The sequence below is a fragment of the Limanda limanda genome, chromosome 5, assembly GCF_963576545.1.
Source record: "Limanda limanda chromosome 5, fLimLim1.1, whole genome shotgun sequence".
NCBI classification, from domain to species: Eukaryota; Metazoa; Chordata; class Actinopteri; order Pleuronectiformes; family Pleuronectidae; genus Limanda; species Limanda limanda.
In genome coordinates this window covers 3,141,359-3,153,643 of record NC_083640.1, presented here as the reverse complement: position 1 = coordinate 3,153,643, position 12,285 = coordinate 3,141,359, and the positions used below count along the sequence as shown (strand labels likewise).

Sequence of the window (12,285 nt, the reverse complement as noted above, 5' to 3'; positions counted from 1 at the left end):
GTGTATGAAAGCCCTTCGTCTAAATCGACTTAATGCTGCTTTAACAAACCTCACGTGTGTGTTCCGACTGAAAATGAAGCTAATTTGACAGGAAATGCAAAAATGTGAGCAAATGGACGTGTCAGAAATCTGTGGTTCTCTCTATCTCCGCCTGATCGTTTTATATTAACGTTAAATTGTTCTGCGTGAAGGAAAAAAGTAAATAAAGATGTAAGACATGACGGCTCCTGAAAGTGAAGCCTGTCCTGATCGCCCCCTGGTGGCTGGATTCTGTACAGGCCTCCTCCATGTTCGCAGATAGATCAAAGTGCACGTTAAATACTTTTTCTGTCATTTTAAATAGTTTTTATCCCGATGATGTTTGTTCAAGTGTTGCAGTGTATGAAAATGTCATTGTTTAAATTGACTTAATGCTTTAACAAACCTCACATGTGTGTTCCGACTGAAAATGAAGCTAATTTGACAGAAAATGCAAAAATGTGAGCTTTTTTTTTTTTTAGAATATTTTATTTTTCCAAATATTTTCACAATGCAAGAACATGCAGAGCATACAGAACACTCTACATTAAACATTACAGAAAATTACATAACAAAATAAAAAAAAATACACACATAGATGAAATAAAACTAATTAAATAAATAAAGTAAATAATTCCCCCCACCCAAAGAGAAAAAAAAAAAAAAAAAAAAAGTTGGTGCATAGGATGACACATCACAGAGAAATACCTCAATGACACAGTAAATAATGTTATTCAGAGCTCCAAATAGTTACAGTCCTATGGTACCGTTGGTGGTGTGTCCATGTACTCCAAATAAGGCTGCCAGATTTTCAAAAATAACTTATATTTCTTTCTGAGACTATATGTAATCTTTTCAAGATGAATACAACTGTTCATTTCCACAGACCATCAGTCTATGAGAGTCGGGGAATCAGACTTCCAAGTCACAAAAATGTGAGCTTGAGCTAAATGAGAGAAAGGACTTTACTTCCTGCTCAGCTGTGACAGGATCCGTCCTGAAGTCAGAACTGTGATTAAAATGCAGATTTACAACTGACACTAACTGCTCTGCTTCTCTCTGTGTGTGCTGGTGTTCCAGTCGGGACCTGGTGAGGACTCCAGCAGGACATTCCTCCAGACGGACCTCCACGTCCATGTCGTCATCTACGACCACAACATCAGAACGGTCTGAAGCTTCAGAGGCCGGCTGCCGACACGTCCCTACACATGGCTCGTATCGGAGCGCCGCTGTGAAGCCTCTAATTTGACCGAGTTGGCTGTAGTTGCACCGTCATTTACAAACCGTTCCTCTCATATCATGCGTGCCATCTGGGTGGAGGTGCTGCAGTAAAAAAGTGACTTGAAACGGAGGATTCCCAGAGGAAGGAGTGGGCGGACCGGTGGGACGGCTTCACTGTTTCCTGGCAGATAACTTGAGATGTTGAATTTGTATCCAGATTTTACGACAATGTGAAGTAATTAGGCTCCAAAATAAACCAATCAAATCAATTTTTTTGTGTATTTCTTGCAGATGATATTAGTTCGGACCCGGTTTGTCTCAGTTTGTCTGAGTCCGGGGCCAGGAACCTGCTCTGGGACCCCCGGGCTCCTTCCCTGGTTTGGCCCTGCCGTGTTTTGGGCTGTTTGTCTAAACAAATTAAAGGCGTAAGAGCTTTGAAAGATGGGGGGGGGGGGGGGGCAGGGGTTTGCTTTTATGTCCTCCCCCAGGCTGCGGTAGCTCCAATTGGAAGAATGGGTAATGGGCTTAAAGCATTCCGCATGTTGCCAGATGCAGGGCACACGTTACAGGACATCAAAGCTCTCCATCATTTACATATCAGTCATTTCGCTGTGACAGTTTTCAGAGGAAGACCTCGGCTCCTTTAGGAAACGATTGAGGAAGAGTTTAAGCCGCTGATTCACTTTTATTTCTGTTTTTGATTTTTTTTCTGAAACATCTGTTCCACCAAGAATAAAATGATCTGTCTGACAAATTACAGGACTCTTGTTATCTGTTTATAAATACATTTAAAAATAAACTTTTCCACTAAGTCACAAAGAGACTTCCTGCTCGTGTCCCTGAGGTGTGGAGACATTTATGTAAAGGTCAAATACAGTTTAAACACTTTATGGGGAAGAAGTGGAAATATTATTTTACTCCTGTACTCAGGTTCCACTCAGGCCACAACATGCATCAGATTTTTAATCAGTGAGACACGGTTAAATGAAAAGTGTTTGATTTCTCGATATAGCAAACCAAATCAACTTTGACTGAAAAATAAGAATCTGAAAAATTAAAGTTTTATTTAGGGAAATATGCTTGTTTGCTTTCTGAGAATTCACATGCCCAAAAGAAAACTATAAGCCCAACCTGAATGTGATGTAGTCTGGTTTTTGGGTCACATCCCGATTAACGTGGATCTGGCAAATTAGAAATAAAACATGAAGGATAATTTGAGATTTATTTTTTAAGTGTAAGTATAATTAAAATAAAGAAAAGAAAATGTAAATTGGATGAAGAAATCTCATTTAGGTTGGATTTTTAAGAAGAACATTTTTAACAGATGGTAAACTTTTATCTTTTCCCTGATTACAGACGTGTGCAGTATGAAAAATCAGCATCTTAGCTTAGCATAAATCCTGGAAACAAGCTGAATCATCTCACTTTTCCATAAGTATCCAGATCTACCTGACATTCACAAATTAACTATTTTTAATCTTTTTTATTTACTTCATCAAATTGTGGTTTTACAGGTTTTTAAGTCAGATTTCTTCTCGGACTAAAAATCATATTCTTGGCTGTTTAACGCTTTTCCCACTAATCTAACTGTCTCTTATTTGAATCTTAATATTAACAAAAAGCACAAAGAGTGGTGTTGATATTTCTTTCTCACCAAACCTTTAATAAAAGAGCAAACTGATAAGATTCTCCCTTTAAACTTTAGCTTGTGCTCCAAATGTCACTGGAAACTCAAACCTCTACCAGGAGCTCTTCGTTCAAACTGAAATAGAGGAAGCCAATATTTAATTTGCCCTCTTCCTTCTCGTGCCTCCTTCTGCTGAACTCTAATCCTGAGAGTTCCCGGGTTTAAACAAACGAGTTGATTTGTGTCTTTGAGTCGCACAGACACCAGAGCCTCATCTGTTTGTGTGTTTTCACTGCATCGGACCCCGGGAACCTCATTGGAACAACATGTGCAGTGAGACTGGGGGTCCGGGTCCGGGGTCTGAGGGACTTTGAGTTTGGTCTTTTCTTAGTTAGTGGGTTTCTGCTTTTTGTTTTTTGTTTTATAAGGAAGATATGAGCTCTTGTGATGATGATGATGATGATGAAGAACCTTTTTGAAGTAAACAAAATAAACATGACTGAGGGGGTGAAAAGTTGAGGACTTTCAAAAGTGACTTGATGTATGTCTTGAAATGTTTATGTTTTAAATGTATGTTGTGGCTCTTTGTGATCAAATGGAATCTGAAAAAAACAAACTGGTTTTGTCTTCACCATTGTTTGAACAAAACCAACTGGACCAACTGGGATTAGAGGCACATTCAAATCTGAGGGAAGGATTATGTTGGGAATCTCATTTCCTCAAGGCGAGGACCAATCAACTGTCCGCCCGATTATCTCACTATCTATGCTTTGGTTTTTTGTGTGTCTGAAATAAGGACACAAACTGGCCGGGCGACAATTGATCATCACCACCTCGTCCACGCCTGTTTTAAGTCGAGAGGCCTCGGTTCTTTCCCGTGGTGACAGCGATGGAAACAACCGACCAATTCAGAATGATCTTCCCCGGCCGCTCTGTTTCTGTGCCTCACCTCTGGAAGAGTAAACCTCAGCCGGACAGATCATGTGTCTGTAAACGTTCGTGATTTCACAATAAAAGCCCTCTTCATTTCTTTTTACTGCGCTCTCAAGCTGTCAGTGTTTAAACCGGAGCGTGGCTTTTATTAGTTTGAGGCCGGACTTGCTGCTAATATACACAACATGAGGTCGAGCGGTGGATTCAGACTCGACTCGGCACTCGACAGGAGAAGTTGTATTTATTCAGGTTTTAAAACTGTCAAACTTTTGAGATATAGATGGATGTCAACAAAAATAAAGTCTTGTTCTGCAACAAACTAAACGTGATGTGGAAAAAGGTGTAATTGTGTGTTTGTAGCAAATTTTTTAAAACATATTATCACCTCAGTTTGTTGGTTTATTTGCCAGAGATGTAAAACCTGATGTAAATGGATATTTAAGAACAAGTTCAATAAATGTACTATTACTCTGTGTATATTAATAATCTGAAGGTGATATGTAGAATCTGATTATTGATATGAGAGTCTCATCGCAGTGTTTAGTACAATGAGTGACGCTCTCTCACATCTTCAAACTGTCCCGACCTCAAACTCATACAGACATTTGAAAAGATCACGTTTCAGCAGATGAACTTTCTTTAATTCAAAAAGTAACTTTTTTTCTGTTTTATTAAATACCTGTAGCTGATATTGCATCATGTGTTTATTTAAGTGTAACGTTCACTCTCATATAATCCTGAACCATCTGTCCTGCTTCCTTCAATCCAGACTTTAGAATTCAGTTAAAACATGAAAAACTCAAGTTTATCTCATATTTCTGGTTTATTAAATATATGTAGCTGATATTGTATCATGATTTTATTTAAGTGTAATGTTCACTCTCATATAATCCTGAATCATTGGTCCTGCTTTTAGAATTCAATCTTTAGAATTCAGTTAAACATGAAAAAGTTGATCTCATATTTCTGGTTTATGGGCAACAGGTGGAAAGAAGAGTTCACTGATTGATTGATTGATTGATTGATTGATTGATTGATTGATTGATTGATTTGATTGATTGATTGAATATTCAGCAGATTGTTATGCCTCCAGCTGACGTCACTTCTGATGCTTCCCCCCCCAGTTGAAGGGGTTAAGTCCGTTCACTTGTTGACTGCCTGGACGGATATTCATTGCTAATATTATTGCCATCAGATGTCCAAGGGCGATGGAAACGTCCTAATCATTTCCTCCCGAGCGCCCCTGAAAGAGAAGCCCGGTGGGGGGGGTGGGGATGGGTAAAACCCCGCCTGTATGGGCTGTTCTCGGGGTGGTGGGGGGGCAGTGCAGCATCCGGATCGGCCCGTGATGCTACAGGATGCGTGTGCTTAACTCCATTGAACAGAACAGAAGAGAAGAGAGATCCTTTAATGCGCAGAATAATCCTCCTCATTCATCCAGGACGCATGGGACGGCGGACTAGAACCTAGGCCTGGAGAGAGAGAGAGAGAGAGAGAGAGAGAGAGGAGGGGGGGCAGTGACACGATGGAATGTCCCTTTTAATAATGAAATGTCAGAATCAGGTCGAGATGTTAAGTGGAAAACAGCCTCGTCCAGGTCCTGATAAGATGATCTGTCCTCGGGCTGCTTGTGCGTAAAAGTCTCTTGGAACAGGAAACTCTCTCTCTCTCTCCTCCCTCTCTCTCTCTCTCCCTCTGAGTGTGCGTGTGTGTGTGCGTGTGACAGAGAGAGGGTGGAGGGGTGGAGGTGGGGGGGGAGGGAATACCCAGCTGGTCCCACAAGCCCTATAATACCAAGCACAACATGCTTTACCTTCAATGAAAGCTGAGACGGGTGGACTGCAGCTCAGAGCTCGTCTACAAAAACAGGAGCGTCGCTGTTCCTGCAGCTCACTTCTCTCCCACTTCTCTCCCACTTCTCTCTCACTTCTCTCCCAGTTCTCCCCCAGTTCTCTCACTTCTCTCACTTCTGCAGCTCTATAGAACCCAGCTTGGATACCTCTCTCCCCTTCTCTCCATCCCCTCCTCGCTGGGACCCGGGTTCAGAGGTGATGGTTCCTCTCTCTCTCAGGGGACCGGTCCTCAGGTGATGGTCTTTCTGGAGATAGGGACCACTTCTGGAAACCTTCTCGCTCTTCCACTACTCTCATCGTTCCCTTTGGCTCCATCATGGCTCTGTACTGTCGCTTTGTGCTCCTGCTGCTTTACGGATGGACTTATCTGTGCGGTGGATACTGCGCGATGCTGAAGACTGACTCTGTGCCCGAGAGGAGGAAGATGGATTTTACGCATTCGGAGGATAACAACAAGCATCAGGCTCAGCAGGAGGAGCAGGATCTGCTTTTACAGGATACTATGACGGAACACATGCAGATGCTTTACGCCAAGTACAACCGGGCTGGATTTCCCTTCAAGGACGGAAACACGGTCCGCAGCTTCAAAGCGCACTGGGGTACGTGTCCAAACTTTTACGCACGATTAAAACATGGAATTCTGCCAGTTTATAAATCTGGAATGCATTAATTTCTTAATGAATTAGTATTGGAAGTATAAGTGGATCTCAACGTCTCCTTCTGCCTTGGTCAGAGTAGATTTTAAGCATATTTCAAATGCCTGGAGTTTTGTTTAGTGGTGGAGCGTGTGCGTAATTTCGCCAAATTTAAAAAAAAGATCGATGCATTTGATTGAGAACATGTTTAAAATCCTGATTTAGGTTAAAAATGATAGAAAAACTCAAAGTGGTGCCATGTACGTGCCATTACGCGCAGCTGAAACTGAAATCCACCTGTTGATCCAGTCATGGAAATGTGATCAACCTGTTCCGCCTCCTCCCAGCGACACACACACACAGATTCCTCATCACAACTCTGCGTGTAACACAACATCGTTTGAGGACACACTTGTTTTCACGCCTTTGACATTTCACTGTCACGTCGTCTGGACGGATTTGTCCCCGGAGACACATCTGGAGACACATCTGGAGACACATCTGGTCTCAGTGGGTCCAAGTAGCTCAGATCCTCACGAAGTTTCTGCAGGAACTGATAGAAAAACTGTGAATAACTGAGAAGCTGCGCTGTGTCGTTATCACTCTGTTCAAAACGACCTGATTCCACTCGTAGGGTCAGAGATTATTGGATTATACTGCCTCCTATCGACCAGTGGATGTATAGCACAGCACATAAAGAGTCAGTTCACCCAAAATACAAACATTCATCCCTCTGGAAATAACCTCCATAATAGTTTTGCTTTTATTTGGTCAGGTTTTGAGATTTCTTTATTTTAGAATGAATATGAATATCTAATTTCTTCAATAATTGTTCTTTCTATATTTAAATATCGTCTCAGTTACTTTGGATGTTCATTTGTACATTTTTACTGAAACTATGAAAGTCAGAAGTCTCTAAATAAATATGCTATAACAAATTAAAACTGATTAATGTGTGGATTGCCTTTAAACCAAATTTAGTATTTCTTAATTTCACAAATAAAACAAAAAACACTTTCCTCTTCCATGGCAACAATCTCAGGCTCACATATCTCATAACTGGAGTTAATAAAAACCCTTTTTTTTAGATATATTCTACATATTTTGTGTGAACTTCCCCTTTAAGTTACAGAAAATCAATGATTCCATCTGGAAACGTTTTCAAATGTACATATTGTGATGACTACAGGAGGAGTAATGGTTTGTTTGTTGTCTTCACTAAACGCTCAGGGACCATAAACAAGAAGCAGCTGCAGATCTTCAACCTCACGTCCCTCACGAGGAGCGAAGACGTCCTGTCGGCGACTCTTCACTACTACATCGGAGACCTTCAGAACGGAACCCACGGCTGCTCCAGGACCAGGAGCTGCGGGCGCCACGGGCCCCGGAGACACAGCCACGTCCACATGGTCGTGTGGAGCTTCGCCTCCGTGGACAACCACATGAGGACGCTGGGACAGTTCCGGATCAACGTGTCCACCCTCTACCGGGACTTCATATCCTGGCAGTGGAAGGACATCACGCGTGTGGTGAACCAGGCCAAGCATCACGACCAGCTGCTCATCGGCATCGACGTGGCGTCCCAGGGGCCCCGGCCCTGGAAGCAGCTCCTGTCCGACCGCTCGCCCTACATCCTGGTCTACGCCAACGACTCGGCCATCTCAGAGCCCGAGACGGTGGTCGCCACCCTGCAGAGACACCACACAGTCGGGGGGGAGGGCCCCATCTCACCAGGGCCCAATAAACTGGGCCTACGTGAGCGGAACCACACGGAACAAGCCGAGCAGCCGCGGCACAAGCGCTCGGTGAACGTTCTGCTGCCGCTGCAGAACAACGAGCTGCCGGGTCCCGAGTATCCGTACGAGACGACCGGCTGGGACGAGACCAGTCCGTACGAACCCTTCGAGAACAAGCAGGCGCGCCGGCCACGCAAGAAGACGCGCAAGAACCAGCGGCACAAGATGCCTCTGCTGCAGTTCGACGAGCAGACCATCAAGAAGGCGCGGAAGAAGCAGTGGAACGAGCCCAGGAACTGCGCCCGCCGCTACCTGAAGGTGGACTTCGCCGACATCGGATGGAGCGAATGGATAATATCGCCAAAGTCGTTTGACGCCTACTACTGCTCCGGGTCCTGCCAGTTCCCCATGCCCAAGGTGAGACTCACGACCGCAGAGACGATCGATGCCACTAGAGGTTTAGAGACAAATCTGAGATACACAAAATAACGATTATTTCCTCTGATGTTAGTCCGGTAATGGGTTTTCTGGTAATTTCTGGATTATTTTACTTCATCCGGCCTCTAAATCACTTTTTAGTTGGTCTTTGGTTTCGTCTCTTCAAACCCAAAAGATTATTTGTTTATTTATTTGTTTATTTAGAAGGATCCCCATTAGCTCTACACTAAGACAGAGCTCCTTTTAGTGGGGTCCACATTTAAAACACACATCAATCAAATCAAATCAATCAAGTTTTATTTGTATAGCCCATATTCACAAATTATAATTAGTCTCATAGGGCTTTAACATTGTGTGACATCCTCTGTCCTTAACCCTCAACAAGAGTACGGAAAACTACTAAAAACCCTTTTAACAGGTAAAAATATGTAGAAACCTCAGAGAGACACATGTGAGGATCGGTCTCCCAGGACGGACACAAGTGCAATAGATGTCAAGTGTAGGAAAACATCATCGGGATTAAAGATATCAAACATTTAAAACATACATTACAATACCAATATCAAACATTTAAAACATACGTTACATTACAAATATCAAACATTTAAAACATATAAAAATAAAGATCATACAATTTTATTACAGATATCAAAAATTAACTTAGTGGTTATGCAATTTTACCTTTGTCATGATATAAAACACTGATATATCCAATTCCATAGAAGCGAAAACTGCAAACTACACATTCATGTACAGTACATCACCATCTAGTGTCTCAAGTATGCTGTAAATCACACTTGTAGATCAGGATTTTTTTGACTAGAACTCCTGATTGTATTTTGTCGTTTCTCTTTCCCTGCGTTTTGCTGATGATGTGAAACAGAACCGTGCACGCCGAGCCCTCGGTGCATCTATCGCTCCCTTGTTTACTGTCCCTCTTACTGTTCTGTATTATGTTGATTTGGAAAACGTTTACATCAGAAGTCCCGGGGACGCCTGCTTCAGATTATAGATGATAATGTCAAAGAAACTGACAGAAACGTTTCCCATCTGCTCCCAGCCGCCGCTGCCAAGGTCAACTCGACCCAGCGGTGGAGCCGCACGTTCTTCTTCGTGCTTTCTTCTTCTTCTGCGGCGCATCTGAGGAATTAAGATCTTTGGAGATATGCACCCGAGTTATATTTAATAAAAGAATAATATTAGTCCAAGACGTACCGAGCTTAACGTGCACTTAAACTGGTTCAAACCCCAGGTGATGTAATCTGAGTGGGTTTGTACCAGAACGTGGAAAAATAGTCGTGTCCAGATATACAACTTCCTGAGGAGCAGGTGGCCGACCTCAACATGAAGAATCTATAAAAGTTTATCACCGCACTCGGGGGGGAAAGCAGCAGCGACCTCGAAGGAGAAACCTCCAGCAGTTATTAAAACCTTCTCCTCCGATCGGACGACGCAGCTCCACACTCTGACACACTCTAGAGAACTCGTGTAAAGAAGTTAGAGAACCAGAGGAACCGATGTGGAACCTCAGCTCCTCTCGCGGCTTCGCCCCCTGCTGACAAGATAACATCACAGGTATTTTAAACATGGCCGGAATGCTTGGGTTTCCATCCACTTAATTCATTACCTCGGAGTCACCGGCCCTTTGTAGTCGGATGTAATTAGTCCCAGAAGTGGAGCCCGGGGCCCTAGGCAAATCCCCCCCCACCCCCACCCCCCCGCCCTCCTGAAGGGTTTGCCGCTCAGTCCGTCCCGAGATGAGAAAATCCTGTGATGTTCCTGCTCCTTTGTCAGCTCCAAGCCTCAGATGCTGCTAAACAGCTGCTGTTCAAAGCCGCTCTGCCTACAGGTTGTTGTGTCGCGTGGGAGGAGTCTCGTCAAGAAGCCGCCGGCGAGGTGATAAACACGCGTGGGAATGGCGACCGCCAAAATGTGTGCGTTACCGGATCTGAACCCAAATGAAGTGTGAGAGCTGCGAGATGTTGTAAAAACGCAGAGAGGACGCCTGATGGAAAAGTCAACCATCGTTTTATGGGTTGTAATAAAAACGTACTCGCAGCAGTAATCACCCGTCACTGCAGCAAAGTCACACAAGGTCAGAGACTCCGACCAGAAGCATCTCACTCATCTTACAGGAGAACTGAACGTGTGCGTGCACAACAACAAAGTCCTTCAAACCACAACCAGGAACTATAAACTGTGACAGATGATAATTACACTGCTCAGTTTCTTTCTCTCTTCCACATAACGCTGCTCTCTGGGATCAGGGCGATGAACTCGAGTGATAGCGAGACGAGCGATGGACAGAACTCTGGAAATAAACCAATAAACCTTCACTTTAATGAACAATAATTACACACTTCAGGAATTAGAGTGAATTACTGATCAGTATCTCAGGGAAACAAGTGATTGGCTCCATCAGGGGGATTTGACAAAACAACATTATTGTAGCTGGTTGTTACCGCCAACGTTTTTCTGTTTCTATTTAGCAGGATTATGCAAAAAATACTGAGATGATTTTGTTGGAAATTGGTGGAAGGGTCGGGAATGAGCGAAGGAAGAACTCAGTCACTTTCAGAGCTGATTCGATTAAAGGGACGGAACCAGGATGTTTTTTTATCTTTCTGTGACTTTGCAACTTTTTTAAATGGTTCTACACTTCCATAAAAATCTCGCAATATTAAAGAAAGTGAAAATAAATAACTAGATCTTCCACCTGAACTTGATCTGCACCACAATGTGTTGGTTTCTTTCCTGACCCACATCCCATTCTGCCAACAAACAAATACAGACAGAAACATAACCTCTGTGATCAAGCTGCTGATCCAGATGTGGTCAATCTGCCCACGTGTCCTTGGTTATTGATGTTTACTCCCTGTTGTGTCTTCAGGCTCTGAAGCCGTCGAACCACGCCACCATCCAGAGCATCGTGCGGGCGGTGGGCGTGGTCCCGGGGATCCCGGAGCCGTGCTGCGTCCCGGAGAAGATGTCCTCCCTCAGCATCCTGTTCTTCGACGAGGACAAGAACGTGGTGCTGAAGGTCTACCCCAACATGACCGTGGACTCCTGCGCCTGTAGATAGTTTATTTGTGTTTTTTCAATGTCTCGTTCCTTCGAAGCTTGTTCACGTCAAAACTTATGTCACACAGAAAAAGAAACAAACATCAACACATGCAGCGAAACTCTCTCCTCCCGTCTCCTCGGTCCCACTCACTCGCCGGCGCCCACTGAACACGACTTCCCTTTTGCACTGGAGGAGAGAACGGCCTGTTGTCCCAGGCGAAGAGGAGACAGGGAAGGGACGGACAACGACTTCATCCTCGAGGAAGACAAACTGGACCGGGGACAAGTCAAGTCTCCACGCTCCCACCTCACCACTGTTCATCCTGTCGTCTCTATGGAGAACCACAGACTCACTCTCAAGACGTGAGAACACAGACTGAGGCACAGACCGACCGAGGAGGACTGACCTGAGGCTGGTGGAGGGCGAAGGGAGGCTCACCCTCGTCTTCCTCTTCTGCTCAACTTTGTCCCCTCTGCTCGCACTTGCATGGTTTCTGTGTCTGTATTTATGTCTGTACTATCACTGTGTTATTCACTATATGAGACGTTATCGTGTACTTATTGGCTTGGCTGCTATAGAGAGATATATTAGATTCCAAAGCCAGAGTTGTGATGAGGCCTCACGCGGGTTCAGATCAAGGCTCCCACATCTTCAGAGTTTCTTCTACTGGGAGGACCAAGCTACATATCATTTGTGGTTCTTTATAAACACCTTGTTTTGGAGGAGACCCGTAATTCCATTGCTTTGCCGAGAAAATGAT

General features: G+C 43.9%; 2 protein-coding genes across 2 annotated transcripts in view; both read left to right on the top strand.

Annotated features, from left to right (window-relative positions):
* Positions 1-1,191, top strand: part of cfap299 (cilia and flagella associated protein 299) — a 78,059-nt gene extending 76,868 nt beyond the window's left edge. The window contains exon 6 of the mRNA XM_061072400.1: positions 1,099-1,191. Within this exon, the coding sequence (XP_060928383.1) occupies positions 1,099-1,191 (93 nt within the window). The remainder of the gene's footprint in view (positions 1-1,098) is intronic.
* Positions 1,192-5,968: 4,777 nt separating this feature from the next.
* Positions 5,969-11,543, top strand: bmp3 (bone morphogenetic protein 3). Its single transcript, XM_061072279.1, has 3 exons — positions 5,969-6,251; positions 7,518-8,440; positions 11,352-11,543. Exons 1-3 carry the CDS (start codon positions 5,969-5,971, stop codon positions 11,541-11,543), a joined length of 1,398 nt encoding a protein of 465 aa, XP_060928262.1.
* Positions 11,544-12,285: the final 742 nt, after the last annotated feature.